The following is a 19,397-nucleotide window of genomic DNA, read 5'->3' on the forward strand; positions in this document are numbered from 1 at the left end:
TGTGTGTGTGTGTGTGTGTGTGTGTGTGTGTGTGTGCATACGTATATGTGTGCTTACTGACCTCCTGACCACCTACAGTTTAAAGCCAACAACACACACCTGTTACACGGACATTAGGCACTATAGGAAATGTATCATGGGTGGGCAGTGTGTGTGTGTGTGTGTGTGTGTGTGTGTGTGTGTGTGTGTGTGTGTGTGTGTGTGTGTGTGTGTGTGTGTGTGTGTGTGTGTGTGTGTGTGTGTGAGAGAGAGAGAGAGATCTGGGAGGACTGCAAAGTTAATGATGTAGTATGTTGTGTGTTTGAGCGTGCAGTATGTGTTTTGGAGCATGCAATGTGTGTGTGTGTATTTTACCATTTGTGATGTGTGTTCAGCCTCACACATGTTTACGTCTCCCTCTGTGTAAACCATTAAATATCTCATCCCCACTCTGACCCCTATAACTCCTCTTTATGGTTTTTCCACATGGCCTCTCCTGTACGCGGGGGCTTTACTTTGGACCGCACCATGTTTGTTCTGGGGGCCCTTACACTCCACAGCTAACACCACGTCCCAAACCACACTGACGGAACACAGGAACAGAGGACGGCCGGAGAACGGTCACAGCGGTCGAACCAGGTCAAATGAGTTCCAAACCCATTTGAGGCGGTTCAAACTAGGTCAAATCCGTTTAAAATGGTCAACAGCATCGTAACAAATCACGAAACCCCAGTTCCAGTCCAGACCAGTTCAAACCAACTCTATTGGTAAGGGGTTAGGATATATTTGATGTATTCCTGGCATTGGGTTAATCCTGACTTTTACAGTCAATTTACTTCCTGGTTCCTACCATATGAAGGATCTCACCTGCCTCAACATCCTCAGATGAGAGACAGAGAGAGAGAGACAGACAGAGACAAAAAGAAAGAGAGAAAGACAGAGCCAGAGACAAAAAGAGAGAGAGAGAGAGAGAGAGAGAGAGAGAGAGAGAGAGAGAGACAAAAAGACAAAAAGAAAGCGAGAGACAGAGAGAGAAAGACAAAAAGAAAGTGTGAGAGACAGAGACAGAGTGAGACAGAGACAGAGACAAAAAGAAAGTGAGCGAGAGACCAGAATAGGGTGAGCCTACATGTTTCTGTGTTAGCATGGTTCAGACCACATCTCTTTTCACGACTCACTACCCATGCAGGCCATTCATCACACAGAGATCAGGAAACAACAACACAGACACACCCCTACTGGGGTTACTACCATGCACACACACGCATACACACACAAGCACACGCATATGCACACACACAAACCTGGATAACGAACAATGTCAAACAAAAGCACTTCACAGCTGATGATTTTAGAGACAACTATGAAAGGTGGTAATCCAACTCTCATTGGATTTTAAAAGGGCACCATAAAACTGACGTGTATTTGCACAAGGTTGGGGTTGTGTGTGTGTGACATGGTTTGGGGTCGCCAGGGTTTATGAGTGCTCGACCGCAAACACAGTCGCTGGCCCTGCCACATACTGCGACCCGGTGTTGTGACATGGTTTGAGTGGCGGGTGTTTTCCTGTTTCCCCCTATGGCTGTGCCGGTGACCCGGTGTTGTGACATGGTTTGAGTGGCGGGTGTTTTCCTGTTTCCCCCCCTGGCTGTGCCGGTGACCTGGCGGACAAGTCGGCTCCTGCCGGCTCCTTTGTGGAGGCCAGTTGCACAGGTGGGACTCATTTTCACACTGTGATTTATCAACATGGTCGCAGCACGAGGCTCAGAGTGGGCCGACCCATAGCCCCCACTGCTGAACACAACAGAGCCACTTCTCTGCAGGCATCAGGGACGGGATCAACTCCAGTTTTAGCCGGTTTACAAAGACAGCATGGTAAAACGCTGCATTGAGTCATTATTGTTGTACCTTTTCAAAGTTAAACTGTGATACTAACTCTCCAGCAAACAGTGGTACACCCCTCTGAATTCTCCAACTGCACCCTCCACAATGCTGTGCTTAAACACACACAGAGACACACATCTTTTTCCATTCCCACAGAGGAAAACCAAGAGAGTGATTCAATCAACCCCATTTAGGAGCGGTCCTTAACTTTGACGGACTGATAAATGCACTTCCATTCTTCCATTCCATTCTATTATGTCTTCCTTGATTCTCTACTTCCCTCAAATCAACACTGCATCGTCTGTTCTCTCTAGCCATCTCTTCTTTTCCATACCAGAGTGGCTGCCTGTCTGTGGATCTGTGGCCCTCCCTTTACCCCTCCTACCCTGAGTGAGTCAGTATCTTGACTGTCAGCCTCTATGGAACCTGGCTGTGAGGCATTGACCCACTCTGGTAGAGCTGGAGGGCAATGATCCACTCTGGTAGAGCTGGAGGGCAATGATCCACTCTGGTAGAGCTGGAGGGCTTTGATCCACTCTGGTAGAGCTGGAGGGCTTTGATCTACTCTGGTACAGCTGGAGGGCAATGATCCACTCTGGTAGAGCTGGAGGGCAATGATCCACTCTGGTAGAGCTGGAGGACTTTGATCTACTCTGGTAGAGCTGGAGGACTTTGATCTCCTCTGGTAGAGCTGGAGGGCAATGATCCACTCTGGTAGAGCTGGAGGACTTTGATCCACTCTGGTAGAGCTGGAGGACTTTGATCCACTCTGGTAGAGCTGGAGGACTTTGATCCACTCTGATAGAGCTGGAGGAATTTGATCCACTCTGATAGAGCTGGAGGACTTTGATCTACTCTGATAGAGCTGGAGGGCTTTGATCCACTCTGATAGAGCTGGAGGGCTTTGATCTACTCTGATAGAGCTGGAGGGCTTTGATCCACTCTGATAGAGCTGGAGGGCTTTGATCCACTCTGATAGAGCTGGAGGACTTTGATCCACTCTGATAGAGCTGGAGGGCTTTGATCCACTCTGATAGAGCTGGAGGACTTTGATCTACTCTGATAGAGCTGGAGGACTGATCCACTCTGATAGAGCTGGAGGGCAATGATCCACTCTGGTAGAGCTGGAGGACTTTGATCTACTCTGGTAGAGCTGGAGGACTTTGATCCACTCTGATAGAGCTGGAGGGCTTTGATCTACTCTGATAGAGCTGGAGGGCTTTGATCCACTCTGATAGAGCTGGAGGGCTTTGATCCACTCTGATAGAGCTGGAGGGCTTTGATCCACTCTGATAGAGCTGGAGGGCTTTGATCTACTCTGGTAGAGCTGGAGGGCTTTGATCTACTCTGGTAGAGCTGGAGGGCTTTGATCCACTCTGGTAGAGCTGGAGGGCTTTGATCTACTCTGGTAGAGCTGGAGGGCTTTGATCTACTCTGGTAGAGCTGGAGGGCAAGATAAACTGATGGCCACAAGGACAGAGGAGGATATGGGGGGGGGGGGGTGAGTTCAGGGCCGTCAGATCCCATTGGGGCCATCCATATCCCAGCAGCCTCTCATGTTAGAGTGAAGTGTCAAATGTCAGGTGCATTACATCCAATTATATATTGACCCTCTGTCAAACACACAATCTCACACACACCCACCCACAAAATTATTTGAAAAGACCCCCACCAGAGGGCAATGCAGCCCCTATTTCAACGTTAAATCCTGTCCTAGAGCGTAAATTCTCGTTTAGGTTCCACCTCAGAAGAATGACGCAGGCTTCTAATACATATTACCTGAACTGAGTGTGGGAACATTGTGCTGATTTCCATATGGAGTGGGCCAATAACAACAAGTAGGGCACTGACAGCTGTCAGTGTAGCTAGCATGCTAACCTTATCTAGCTAGCTAATGTTATCTGTTTTGTGACACCATATTCAAAAGATTAGCCAACTGGCTAGGTTATGGCTGGTTCTGGAGCTGGATTTGTCATAAGCATTTAGTGAAAACTTTGCCACAGATGGATTGGGGAAACCAGTATATTTGACTTTGCCATCTTCCATAAATTGTGGCCGCAAATCCGCCATAGAAAAAGAAAGAATCAGATGAAGCTTCGGTAATATGTTGGACTAGAGAAATGTTTTTCTACATTGTAATGGCCACAGTGCAACTTTGGTAGGCTGTTGGCAGGCTATTCGGCGGCGCTACAGCAATGCCAAGTCAGCCCCATGCTCATGCCATGGTTCTCACAGCTCGGGGAAGTAATGACTTTTCTTATGATGAACACTGTAAATGATATGTAACAACACCGCATCAGACACGAAACACCAATACAAATGTAACAACAGCACAACAAAATAAATAAACTTGTGGAATTTTCTTTTGCGGGTGCTTTTTCATAATAGGATAGATACTTGGTTTTCTAGTGTGGTCAAAACCATTCATCTTGGGGCCACGGGGGGAGCAGGGTTCTAAAATGCAATATCCCATGCAATTCTACTATTTATAAAATGTTTTTACATATAAAAAATTGCATGTGATATTGAATTTTGGAGCCCCGCTCCCCCTGTCGCCCCAAGATGAATGGATTTGGCCACGCTATATATACAGACTACCTAAAAAATAAGTGAAAAGTATTCATCAGAAACTCTTTGCTAGTGTTTCTGATTAATAAACAATGGCATGGTGGTGGGTGGTAACTTTAAAATAAAACCCAGCCCTGAATAAATGTAGACTGAAACTGATTAGCATAGGGAAAAACAATGCATTGACACAGATTTCCCACTTCATACTTTGACTAACATTATGACTTATTGACTTAAATCGTTGTGCAACATCATGGGTGAGCTATGGGCATCGTCTTTCAGCTCCAGCTCTTGTGGGCGTTTAAGTATGATGTATTCAGCTCACCCCTACGCCAAAATTCCTTGCACATGTATAGACTATTAGCCCTAATTTCGGCCCAAATTGCTTCCTGTAATGAAGAGTGGACATCGTTAGTGAGCCGCTCTCCGCTGCCGCGCACAAAGACATCTAAAGTATCGCTTCCAACTCCACAGAAGTTTGGAGAAAAATGCTAACCTTCCCCCTCCTCACCCCCCATCTTATAAAATCATTAGACCCCCAGACTTCAAAGACAGAGAGATGAAAACACTGCCAGTCTCCCTCAGCCTCCCTCAGTTTCTCTCCTGCCAAGTCGCTCAAGATTTACTTAGAAATTGGACGTTGGTCCATGTCCTGAGGACATCTTGAGATACCTTTAAAACCCGCCACTAGGGGCAACAGTGAGCGCTATTACCATTGACTAGGCGTGGGTTTTGCTATGGTGTTGTAGCCCAGTGCCAGACACTTGTTTCATTTTGTTGGGGTTTCAATCCTTATCTGGGAGAGGAGCCGCATGAAGAAGGAGGAGTCACAGTCGCAACCTAGGGTGTCCAAATCACATCCACATTTTGACATTTGGAGCAACTTCGAAATTGGACGTTTGGAGAAACGTGGAAAAAAGTCAGATTCTGAAGTCAAATTGGTCAACCCGTGAGCTTGTTGCTCTTTCTCCCAGACAGACCCAATGCACTAGGCCAGACAGACTAAATGGAAGGCCCTGACTAGGTAAGATCTGCACAGGCCTCTCCCTAGCCTGCCAGCCTGCGTGTGTGTGTGCGCAGTATTTTAAACACTCTCACCTCAGTCTGCAGTGTGGTAGAGCGTTGCTCCTTGGCGCTGAGTGATTCTTTGAGCACCTCTATGTGCTGTTTGCAGTCTGAGTTCTGGTTGGTCAGAGCATCCAGTTTGGTCTGTAGGGCCTGCATCTCTGATTCCTTCTTATTCAGCTCCTGCTTCTGCTGGTCTACCTGTCAGTCACAACACACACACATTAAACCATAATAAAATACCTTAGCAATTCTGAATGGAGCAAAACCGAAAGCTCCTCAAAGACCTATTACACACAACTCAAACCCAGAATACATCAGACTAACACATAGAACACATCAGACCAACACATCAGACCAACACATAGAACACACACCTTCAGAGGACTGACAGGAGATATATAGAGAATCATGCTGATAAAACATGCAGCTCAGGTTTGGTTGAGAGGTCAAATGTTTGTATTTTCTGCTCCAGAGAAAATATAGAATCTCTTAGGTCAAAGTTTGGTAATTCTTCTCCCACCGTCAATTTGTGGACGTGACACATATCCTCCAACCTCCACAATCACCTTGGAGACGTTGTTGAGTACATAAACACAACGTGGAGGGCAAACGTGGACGCACACACTCTCGAATACACACAGAGGGCAATAATGATTCATCCTCTAGAAGACTAGAATGTTTCTCTATCCAAGACACACTCCTACTACTACAGGCCCCATGGAAACAACAGTCCAAACACCCAAACTGAGACAAGGAAAAACACTCGTAGGGGGAGAAAAATAGTTCTGAGAAGCTGTATTACACACAAATATCTGCAAGATTACTGATCGTTTTTGAAATTGTGTAATTGAAGGGAAAGAGCTGAAAGAACAGCACAGAACAACCACTAAGGAAATCAAATGGACCAGTTCGTATTTTGTCCCCCCTCCGTGTTTTTTCTGTGAGTGGGCTAGCTATGCGCACAAAGATTGTCATCTGCACTCCAGTGCCAAAAATGTGAGAGGTTGATTTCTGAGGGAGATTTGTTAATTGTGGTGCTCAGTGGGGAGCATGTCATGACTTTAGAATTCTGAGAGGGATAGAGAAAGCTGGGCCAATCACCTTTTACTCTGAGAGACGGGGATAGAGATGGAGAGAGAGAGATGGAGAGAGAGAGAGAGGGGGAGAGTGGTGGAGAGATGGAGAGAGAGAGAGAAACAGGCAAAAAGAGAGAGAAGAGTAGAATGGGAGATATGAGAGAAGAGACAGTAAGAGGTAAGATGTAAGATGGAGAGTGGAGGGGATAGAAAGGGGAAGAGAAAGTGGAGAGAGTGTGTAATGGAGATGGGGAGAAGAGTAAAGAGAGAAAAAGAAACGGGAGAGATATGAACGAGAGAAGGTAAAAGAGGGGTACTTCTGCTGAGCAGTCAGCTATCCAGGGCTGCTGGGAGAGGAGGAAGGTGGGGTGGGTGTCTAAGTGTGGTGGGGGGGCCCCGGCCCTGGAGGAGCCCAGGCCCACTGACACACGGCCTGATACCTACGGAGACAAAAACACAAAAACAACCACTAAGCTACACGCCATCACTACCTTACACTGACCTAGCATCACTAAGCTACACACCATCACTACCTTACACTGACCTAGCATCACTAAGCTACACGCCATCACTACCTTACACTGACCTAGCATCACTAAGCTACACGCCATCACTACCTTACACTGACCTAGCATCACTAAGCTACACGCCATCACTACCTTATACTGACCTAGCATCACTAAGCTACACGCCATCACTACCTTATACTGACCTAGCATCACTAAGCTACACGCCATCACTACCTTACACTGACCTAGCATCACTAAGCTACACGCCATCACTACCTTACACTGACCTAGCATCACTAAGCTACACGCCATCACTACCTTACACTGACCTAGCATCACTAAGCTACACGCCATCACTACCTTACACTGACCTAGCATCACTAAGCTACACGCCATCACTACCTTACACTGACCTAGCATCACTAAGCTACACGCCATCACTACCTTACACTGACCTAGCATCACTAAGCTACACGCCATCACTACCTTACACTGACCTAGCATCACTAAGCTACACGCCATCACTACCTTACACTGACCTAGCATCACTAAGCTACACGCCATCACTACCTTACACTGACCTAGCATCACTAAGCTACACGCCATCACTACCTTACACTGACCTAGCATCACTAAGCTACACGCCATCACTACCTTATACTGACCTAGCATCACTAAGCTACACGCCATCACTACCTTACACTGACCTAGCATCACATCGAGCTTTACACTTACTCTCGTAGAAGTGAAGTTCCACTGCTTCAAAGTGTTCATACCCCTTTACTTTATCTACATTTTGTTGTTACAAAGTGGGATTAAAATGGATTTAATTGTTCTTTTTTGTCAACAATCTACACAAAATACTCTGTAATGTCAAAGTGTAAGATTACATTTTTTTTCACACCTCGATTATGTAACATTATTTATTTTATTTCATTTAACTAGACAAGTCAGTTAAGAACAAATTCATATTTACAATGACGGCCAAACCCGGACGACGCTGGGCCAATTGTGTGCCGTCCTATGGGACTCCTAATCACAGCCAGATGTGATAAAGCCTGGATTCGAACCAGGGACTGTAGTGAAGCATCTTGCACTGCGATGCAGTGCCTTAGACTGCTGGGCCACTCGGGAGCCCAGTTTGCCCATTATTCTTTTGTAAATTATTCAAGCTCTGTCAAATTGGTTGTTGATAATTGCCAGACAACAATTTTCAGGTCTTGCCATAGAATTTCAAGCATATTTAAGTAAAAACTGTAACTTGGAACATCCACTGTCTTCTTGGTAAGCAACTCCAGTGTAGATTATTTGTGTTATTGTCCTGCTGAAAGGTGAATTCATCTCCCAGTGTCTGCTGAAAAGCAGACAACAAGGTTTTCTAGGATTTTGCCTGTGCTTATTTCCATTCCGTTTCTTTTTCATCCTGAAAAACTCCCCAATCCTTAACAATTACAAGCACACCCATAACATGATGCAGCCACCACCATGAATAAAAATATGGAGAGTGGTACTCAATAATGTCTTGTATTGTATTTGCCCCAAAACTAACACTTTGTATTCAGGAAAAAAAAGTAAATTGCTTTGCCACATTTTTTGGCAGTATTACTTTAGTGCCTTGTTGCAAACAGGATGCATGTTTTGGAATATTTTTTATTCAGTACAGGTTCCTTCTTTTCACTCTGTCAATTATGTTAGTATTGTGGAGTAACTGCAATGTTGTTGATCCATCCACAGCCATTAAACTCTTAACTGTTTTAAAATCACCAAAATCCCTGAGCAGTTTCCTTCCTCTCTGGCAACTGTAAGGAAGGACGCCTCTACTGTATCTTTGTAGTGACTGGGTGTATTGATACACCATCCATAGTGTAATTAATAACTTCAGCATGCTCAAAAGGATATTCAATCTTTTTTTACCCATCTACCAACAGATGCCCTTTTTTGCGAGGAATTTGAAAACATCCTTAGTCTTTGTGGTTGAATCTGTGTTTGAGGGACCGTACATGTTTGGGGTACAGAGATGATGTAGTCATTCAAAAATCATGTTAAAAACGATTATTGTACACAGAGTCCATGCAACTTATTATGTGACCTGTTAAGCAAATCTTTAGTGCTGGACTTATTTAGGCTTGCCATGACAAAGGGGTTGAATACTTATTTACTCAAGACATTTCAGCTTTTCATTTGTAATTAATAAACTAAACTAAAAAATAAACATAAACTAAAAAAACAACATAATTCCACTTTGACATTATGGGGTATTGTGTGTAGGCCTGGGACACAAAATCTACATTTAATCCATTTTAAATTCAGGCTGGAACACAACATCTACATTTAATCCATTTTAAATTCAGGCTAGAACACAACATCTACATTTAATCCATTTTAAATTCAGGCTGGAACACAACATCTACATTTAATCCATTTTAAATTCTCTGAATACATTCTGAAGGCTCTGTATACAGGATAGTATACTACTAGGTCAGACCTGGTGGGGGCTTTGACCCAGATAAACAGCCCAGTGAGGAGCAGAGGAAACCAAAGACCCAGAGAGGCTGTCCTGTCCCTTCATCAGAGCAGCCTGTCCTCCTCTTATCAATGTCCCCCTATTTGATTCCTCCTCAGCTCACCACCAACCTCCCACGCGCTGAAAGACCATGTCCCAGGGAGATACTGTAGACGAGGGATACATGTGATAAATATGACTCTGTGTGTGTGTGTGTGTGTGTGTGTGTCTGTGGTGTGTGTGTGTGTGTGTGTGTGTGTGTGTGTGTGTGTGTGTGTGTGTGTGTGTGTGTGTGTGTGTGTGTGTGTGTGTGTGTGTGTGTGTGTGTGTGTGTAGAAAGACGAGGCGTCTGACACCAAACTCCAACCGTCAGTATGAATTCTATCATTCCAGGCCAGTCTCCGTGAGGAGAGAGCTCCTTCCTCTGCTGTTGTTAGCTCATAGCCATCTGTCAAAGCCCCATTCATAAAAACATCCCTTTATGATTGCATCAGAAACTTCCCCAATGCACTGTCAAATGGGGCCTACAAAGACCCCCATTAACAAATCAAACAAACATTTTCACATGAAACGCTACTCATCGACCCCGGGCCATCACAGACACTCACACAGAGCTCTGAAACCCAACTCTGATGTTATTAAACCACTGGCCTTTCATATACCTCCATTCATCACCCCATAAAGCAATTAGAGCAGACGTTCCCATTCAAAGAAATGCTTCATGTTGATACACCGGCGGAATATTGGATGTACCATTTAGAGTACAGTATTATTATTGATGCTTGGTGTTTACTGGACAGCGTGTGTGGGTATGTATTAATAAACCATTAGAGAGCGCTTGCACCAGAGAAACCGGACCTTGCTCTTATAAACCTGCAGCTTCCTGTCTGACAAAGGAAGTAGTGCAAATGGACACCATCACCTGTAAACCGATATGGCTTGTGTTTTCCATGGAGAGCTGGAAGAGAAGTAAAAGCTGAAGCCGAAAAGCTGTGCCATGGCGGCGACAAGAAGTGAAGACAGTTTGGTGAAATAGTTGGTTCAGTCAAGATTTTTCCAAAGTGAGTGACGGCTCAATCCTTTTGGGTCTCGGCTGAAAAGCCAGAAAGTTTTGACCAGAGACAGTAGAAACACAAAGGTTTCGCTCAGACAACAGTAGAGGCACGCAGAATACAGGTGATGTGACACCTTGCAGTAGACGTGCAGTTGAAGTTGGAAGCTTTACATACACCTTAGCCAAATACATTTAAACTCAGTTTTTCACAATTCCTGACAATTAATCCCAGTAAAAATTCCCTGTCTTAGGTCAGTTAGGATCACCACTTTATTTTAAGAATGTGAAATGTCAGAATTAAAGTAAAGATAATGATTTATTTCAACTTTTATTTCTTTCATCACATTCCCAGTGGGTCAGAAGTTTACATAAACTCAATTAGTATTTGGTAGCATTGCCTTTAAATTGTTTAACTTGGGTCAAACGTTTTGAGTAACCTTCCGCAAGGTGAATTTTGGCCCATTCCTCCTGACAAAGCTGGTGTAACTGAGTCAGGTTTGTAGGCCTCCTTGCTCGCACACATCTTTTCAATTCTGCCCACAAATTTTCTACAGGATTGAGGTCAGGGCTTTGTGATGGCCACTCCAATACCTTGACTTTGTTGCCCTTAAACCATTTTGGAAGTATGCTTGGGGTCATTGTTCATTTGGAAGACCCATTTGCGACCAAGCTTTAACTTCCTGACTGATGTCTTGAGATGTTGCATCAATATATCCACATAATTTTCCTTCCTCATAATTCCATCTATTTTGTGAAGTGCACCAGTCCCTTCGGCAGCAAAGCACCCCCACCACATGATGCTGCCACCCCCGCATCACGGTTGGGATGTTGTTCTTCGGCTTGCAAGCCTCCCCCTTTTTCCTCCAAACATAACGATGGTCATTATGGCCAAACAGTTCTATTTTGGTTTCATCAGACCAGAGGACATTTCTCCAAAAAGTACACTCTTTGTCACCATGTGCAGTTGCAAACCGTAGTCTGGCTTTTTTATGGCAGTTTTGGAGCAGTGGCTTCTTCCTTGCTGGTTATGTAGGACTCATTTTGCTTCTTCCATTCAGGTTATGTAGGACTCGTTTTACTATGGATATAGATATTTTTGTTCCTGTTTCCTCCAGCATCTTCACAAGGTCCTTTGCTGTTGTTCTGGGATTGATTTGCACTTTTCACACCAAAGTACGTTCATCTCTAGGAGACAGAACTCGTCTCCTTCCTGAGCGGTATGACGGCTGCGTGGTCCCATGGTGTTTATACTTGCGTACTATTGTTTGTACAGATGAACGTGGTACCTTCAGGCATTTGGAAATTGCTCCCAAGGATGAACCAGATTTGTGGTTTTTGTTTGTTTTTCTGAGGTCTTGGCTGATTTCTTTTGATTTTCCCATGATGTCAAGCAAAGAGGCACTGAGTTTGAAGGTAGGCCTTGAAATACATCCACAGGTACACCTCCAATTGGCTCAAATGATGCCAATTACCCTATCAGAAGCTTCTAAAGCCATGACATCAATTTCTGGAATTTTTCAAGCTGTTTAAAGGCAGTCAACTTAGTTTAAACTTCTGACCCACTGGAATTGTGATACAGTGATTTATAAGTGAAATAATCTGTCTGTAAACAATTGTTGGAAAAATTACTTGTGTCATGCACAAAGTAGATGTCCTAACCGACTTGCCAAATGCATAGTTTGTTAACAAGAAATGTGTGGAGTGGTTGAAAAACTAGTTTTAATGACTTCAACCTAAGAATATGTAAACTTCCGACTTCAACTGTATGGTTGAGACATGCAGTGGATAGGACTGGAGATTAGATTTTTTACCTTGGTCTTCATGAAGTTGAAGGAGACACATACAGTAGAGACATGGTAGTGACATGCACAGAGCCCAGTAAATAAGAAAACATAGACACATGCAGTCAACACATGCGCAGTTAACAGTGCCGTTGACGTGATACTTGGCTTCTTCACAACCATGCAGAAGCGACATACACAACCATAGCAACATGCGGAGATGTCAAGCAGAGTGACACTAGACCAGTGAGTATCTCGCTACCTGTTTCTTCATGAACTTGGAGTGGCTTTTGTAGACCTCCATGTGTTTGAGTTCATCCAGGCGGTCGCCAGGGTGGAGCAGCCCGCTGGTCTTCATCAACTGGACCTCATCCTCCAGGTCTCGGATGTTCCTCTCCAGAGATGATATCTTAGTGTCCTACAGTACATACAGCAGCCAAGAGGGGGAGACACCCACGTCAGCCACAGACAAGGCCATGATGGTTTGTAAAAGGTGTAAACAGAAAGGAGGTAGAGTCGAGAGGGCAAGGGTCGACACTGAGTCTGCCTCTCAAAGTTGAATAAAGGGTTGATCACAAAAAAGAGAAACAGAAAAGAGAACAAGAGACAGGAGTGCAAGCAGACATGACGTCGTGCCCAGAGACACACAGAGAGCTAAATGGGACAGTGTGAGTGAGATAGATACCAATCTATATTATTAGCTGAAAAGACAGATGTGTTATAGAGCTAGACTGACACACAGACCAAAACAGACCTCTGTCCTAGCTAGAACATACAACTGAACCAGTGACTGGCCTGAATAGGAATGGCTAGATAAAGGCCAGAGTTCTACATAGTGACAAAGCAGGTTGTATTTGTTCCGGCATGCACAGTATCTATGAGGGAATGGGAAAGGTCCTGAGCTTGTTTAGCTCCATAAGATCAGACACACGTTAAATGGTAAACCTTGGAGAAGACGAGAAGGTAATGGAATAAATGGAAGCAGATTGTATGATGGCATCGGTAGAAACCTCAGTCTGCATTCAAGCATCTGACCTCCATTACAACAACTCTACTGACATCCTCCACCGACGCCCCAACATACACTATGATATACTGTATACCATCCTACATGCACACACACACACACACACACACACGATTTTACATCCTGCATGCCTACACCCAATTCACAAACCTGTGCTCACACACACATCCACCCCAAACTATACCCCTTGCCCCAAGCTAGTCTTTGTGTTACAGTCTGTGTGTTACAGTAGCTATATGAATACACATGCAGAGAAAGACACACAAAGCAGACGAATCCAAAACAGCAACACAGCAGCATCATCTCATGTGTTCCTCTCAAATCTGACAAAACACACCATGTACAGAACCTTACACACAGAACCTTACACACAGAGATTACACACAGAGATTACACACAGAGATTACACACAGAGATTACACACAGAACCTTACACACAGAACCTTACACACAGAGATTACACACAGAACCTTACGCACAGAGATTACACACAGAACCTTACACACAGAGATTACACACAGAACCTTACACACAGAGATTACACACAGAGATTACACACAGAACCTTACGCACAGAGATTACACACAGAACCTTACACACAGAGATTACACACAGAACCTTACACACAGAGATTACACACCGAGATTACACACAGAACCTTACACACAGAGATTACACACAGAACTTTACACACAGAGATTACACACATAACCTTACACACAGAGATTACACAGATTACACACAGAGATTACACACAGAGATTACACACAGAACCTTACACACAGAACCTTACACACAGAGATTACACACAGAACCTTACACACAGAGATTACACACAGAGATTACACACAGAGAAACCAAGGAAGTGAAAATAACCTATACAGAAAATAGGGGGTCATATCTCAACACAGTTCCACCTTTGGCAAAACATGTGATTGTAAAGGCCATTTCCAACACATTAATTATGATTTATTCTACTTGCTACCCCATGTTCAGTTCATGTTGGGATGCAGAATCTCATCATGTTTCACTCCAACTGTCTGGGGTTAGAAACCAACGTGCAGGGAGAGAATAGTGACTGACAGACAGACTACTGTACAATCACAGCCTGCAGTAGAGACAATACACATTTAGGATTGATAAAGGCTGTATTACACATTGTAGAGGTGTATCATGTATTGAGGATTGATAAAGGCTGTATTACACATTGTAGAGGTGTATCATGTATTGAGGATTGATAAAGGCTGTATTACACATTGTAGAGGTGTGTCATGTATTGAGGGATGATAAAGGCTGTATTACACATTGTAGAGGTGTATCATGTATTGAGGATTGATAAAGGCTGTATTACACATTGTAGAGGTGTGTCATGTATTGAGGATTGATAAAGGCTGTATTACACATTGTAGAGGTGTGTCATGTATTGAGGATTGATAAAGGCTGTATTACACATTGTAGAGGTGTGTCATGTATTGAGGGTTGATAAAGGCTGTATTACACATTGTAGAGGTGTGTCATGTATTGAGGATTGATAAAGGCTGTATTACACATTGTAGAGGTGTGTCATGTATTGAGGATTGATAAAGGCTGTATTACACATTGTAGAGGTGTGTCATGTATTGAGGCTTGATAAAGGCTGTATTACACATTGTAGAGATGTATCATGTTTTGAGGATTGATAAAGGCTGTATTACACATTGTAGAGGTGTATCATGTATTGAGGGATGATAAAGGCTGTATTACACATTGTAGAGGTGTGTCATGTATTGAGGGATGATAAAGGCTGTATTACACATTGTAGAGGTGTGTCATGTATTGAGGATTGATAAAGGCTGTATTACACATTGTAGAGGTGTGTCATGTATTAAGGGATGATAAAGGCTGTATTACACATTGTAGAGGTGTATCATGTATTGAGGATTGATAAAGGCTGTATTACACATTGTAGAGGTGTGTCATGTATTGAGGATTGATAAAGGCTGTATTACACATTGTAGAGGTGTGTCATGTATTGAGGGATGATAAAGGCTGTATTACACATTGTAGAGGTGTATCATGTATTGAGGCTTGATAAAGGCTGTATTACACATTGTAGAGGTGTGTCATGTATTGAGGATTGATAAAGGCTGTATTACACATTGTATCTTGTATTGAGGATTGCCATGGGAGGAGAATTGAGCAGATTAGAAGAGGGATGAGGAACAACCAGTTACTATTACTGTACCTGCCAGATAACATCAGGATCAAAACAGAAAGGGGGTGCTGTGGTCTGAAATTACACAACACAAATACACACGTCTCAGACACTCATTACAACACAACACACTTGTCTCAGCACCAACAACATAACACACACATTGCCACAAACAACAAAATAAAACACAAATTGCAACATAACACACGTTATATTCACTCAGAAGTCACAACACTTTGCTCTCATGACTAACACACAGAACCTAATACACAGAACCTTACACACAGAACATTATACACAGAACCTTACACACAGAACCTTACACACAGAACCTTACACACAGAACCTAATACACAGACCATAACACACAGAACCTTACACACAGAACATAAGACACAGAACCTAATACACAGAACCTTACACACAGAACATAACACACAGAACCTTACACACAGAACCTTACACACAGAACCTAACACACAGAACCTAACACACCAAACCTTACACACAGAACCTTACACACAGAACCTTACACACAGAACCTAATACACAGACCATAACACACAGAACCTTACACACAGAACATAAGACACAGAACCTAATACACAGAACCTTACACACAGAACATAACACACATAACCATACACACACTCCGTGTACCAACCTCTAAACACCATTGAAAACATCTCACTCTAATCTGACTGGTTCTTCTGCTTATATCAATGTTTATGTTATTGTTTCTCTCTACTCTTCCCTCATATTAATGTTTATTTTATTGTTTCTCTCTACTATTCCCTCATATCAATGTTTATTTTATTGTTTCTCTCTACTCTTCCCTCATATTAATGTTTATTTTATTGTTTCTCTCTACTATTCCCTCATATCAATGTTTATTTTATTGTTTCTCTCTACTATTCCCTCAGCAATGAAGAAATGCTGCTTCAACAACTAAATCCACTTCCTCCTCCTAAAATGTGTGATCTGTAAATGGGAGGACAAATGGTAAAATGTGCGAAAAATAACTGTGGTTTAGCTATAAACCACACTTGGTAGAGGCATGTGCTGAATTAACACAAAGCGTGTGTGTGTGTGTGTGTGTGTGTGTGTGTGTGTGTGTGTGTGTGTGTGTGTGTGTGTGTGTGTGTGTGTGTGTGTGTGTGTGTGTGTGTGTGTGTGTGTGTGTGTGTGTTTGTGTGTGTGTGTGTGCGTGTGTGCTTGCATGTGGAGTCAACTGCATTTTTCACAGCTCCTACTGACTTCAAAGGCCTAAGATGAGAGTGAAAGCTTCCATATGTGACATTTGAAACAAATTGAATAAGTGCTCTACTCTGGATGGGCCAATATGTCTTTCCCTGGACACGGACCCATATAGACCCTAGTCAACACACAATCACTCTTAAACTGGTGTGTGTGTGTGTGTGTGTGTGTGTGTGTGTGTGTGTGTGTGTGTGTGTGTGTGTGTGTGTGTGTGTGTGTGTGTGTGTGTGTGTGTGTGTGTGTACTGTAATAATATGTATGCTCTTTTGTAATGTGATCTTTCCTGAATTCAGTGAGATAATCAACTGTGCTCACCTTACAGGCTATCAATATTTCACTCCGTTTCACTATGAAACTGATACCAGATCATTAGATGAACTACTGTTGCGGTCTGACTTAAATGTGGGCCTATCAACAAGTAAGACTTACCTTCATATCAATGACAGTCTGCAGGGCCTTAGTCTTGGTAGGGTCCTGCTGGCTCCTCCTGTGCAGCTCCTGAGGAGGGACCCGGTAGAAGTAAGCTTGACGACTCATCATTTTACCACATACACCACTGGCAGAGTATATCTGTCTCGGTCTGTCCATTCTTTCTCCTCTCATTCTATGTCTCACACCTTCTCTCCATTTTTCTCTTCATCTGTTATTTCTGTGAAAATCTCTCACTCTTCAGTAAGCTTCCTCTCTATCAAGTGCTCTTGTTTGCTTCTTCTCTCCCTGTCCTCCTCCTCCTCTTCGCTCCTTCTCTCCCTGTCCTCCTCCTCCTCTTCGCTCCTTCTCTCCCTGTCCTCCTCCTCTCGCTCCTTCTCTCCCTGTCCTTCTCCTCTTCGCTCCTTCTCTCCCTGTCCTCCTCCTCTCGCTCCTTCTCTCCCTGTCCTCCTCCTCTCGCTCCTTCTCTCCCTGTCCTTCTCCTCTTCGCTCCTTCTCTCCCTGTCCTTCTCCTCTTCGCTCCTTCTCTCCCTGTCCTCCTCCTCTCGCTCCTTCTCTCCCTGTCCTCCTCCTCTCGCTCCTTCTCTCCCTGTCCTCCTCCTCTCGCTCCTTCTCTCCCTGTCCTCCTCCTCTCGCTCCTTCTCTCCCTGTCCTCCTCCTCCTCTTCGCTCCTTCTCTCCCTGTCCTCCTCCTCTCGCTCCTTCTCTCCCTGTCCTTCTCCTCTTCGCTCCTTCTCTCCCTGTCCTTCTCCTCTTCGCTCCTTCTCTCCCTGTCTTCCTCCTCTTCTTTCAGTCTGTCTCCCTCCTCTTCTCTCGGTCTTTCTCCCTAGTTAGTCGAGGAAGAGATGATTGCTGGAGGTGCTATTGCTAACAGAGGTAAAAGCAGGAGACGCAACAGGTGCATCTCTCTCTCTCTCGTCTCTCGGTTTCTCAATCCCTTCGTGTTTTGTCTCTCTCTCACTCCCTCCTGCTCTCCTCTGTCTTTCTCTAACACACTAAAGCATTCGCTTAGCAACACTGTCAGCTAGCACATGCGCTATCTGCAAGCTTCTGCTATCAATAATTAATGGTAACACAGACACACATGCACACACAGCTATGCCAGTTAAACTCACAGTATTTCGTTTCACGTTGAACAGGGAGTAAGGGACAGATTAAGATCCATTAAAATAAATGTCACTGAAACAAGCATGGCCACTGTTCATATATCTCTGTAATGTTCTTGTTCACTAGGATAGTGCAGAGTTCAGACAGGCACACACACAACACTCACTCACTCACACAAAGATATGCAATACTAGCACTACTCTAAGACCCCAGCAGCACTACTGAAGTCACTACGGAAGTCACTACGGAAGTCACTACTGAAGTCACTACGGAAGTCACTACTGAAGTCACTACGGAAGTCACTACTGAAGTCACTACTGAAGTCACTACGGAAGTCACTACTGAAGTCACTACGGAAGTCACTACTGAAGTCACTACGGAAGTCACTACGGAAGTCACTACTGAAGTCACTACGGAAGTCACTACTGAAGTCACTACGGAAGTCACTACTGAAGTCACTACTGAAGTCACTACGGAAGTCACTACTGAAGTCACTACGGAAGTCACAACGGAAGTCACTACTGAAGTCACTACTGAAGTCACTACTGAAGTCACTACGGAAGTCACTACTGAAGTCACTACGGAAGTCACTGCTGAAGTCACTACGGAAGTCACTACTGAAGTCACTACGGAAGTCACTATGGAAGTCACTACGGAAGTCACTACTGATGTCTATTGAATCAGTGTACAACAGGTTGTGGCATCACATTAAAGTGAAGTACCTCAGAAGGCCTGGAAGAGGCAGGACACCACCTTTTCCCAACAAGACAGAAGTCAAGACAAAACACAGACACACAAAGATGGAAAGACAGGTGCATTCAAATACAAAAATACACACAAGGTACATAGCAAGGGCCACAAGTGTCAGAGTAGAGGTCCATCGAACAGAGACAGTTTCAGGTGGTAGAAGACAGAAACAGAAAAGTCAGGAACAGTTGAGCTCGATGAAGACCACTCACCAG

At 44.0% G+C, this 19,397-nt stretch overlaps 1 protein-coding gene across 1 annotated transcript in view; it reads right to left on the bottom strand.

Annotated features, from left to right (window-relative positions):
- LOC115168911 (ERC protein 2-like) overlaps positions 1-19,397 on the bottom strand; it is a 332,236-nt gene that overhangs the window by 259,589 nt on the left and 53,250 nt on the right. Inside the window, exons 4-6 of the mRNA XM_029724430.1 lie at positions 17,330-17,398; positions 12,685-12,840; positions 5,530-5,697 (exon numbers count right to left, since the gene is read on the bottom strand). Coding sequence (XP_029580290.1) covers positions 5,530-5,697; positions 12,685-12,840; positions 17,330-17,398 — 393 coding nt within the window. The remainder of the gene's footprint in view (positions 1-5,529; positions 5,698-12,684; positions 12,841-17,329; positions 17,399-19,397) is intronic.

This window comes from Salmo trutta, chromosome 30, assembly GCF_901001165.1.
Source record: "Salmo trutta chromosome 30, fSalTru1.1, whole genome shotgun sequence".
NCBI lineage: Eukaryota > Metazoa > Chordata > Actinopteri > Salmoniformes > Salmonidae > Salmo > Salmo trutta.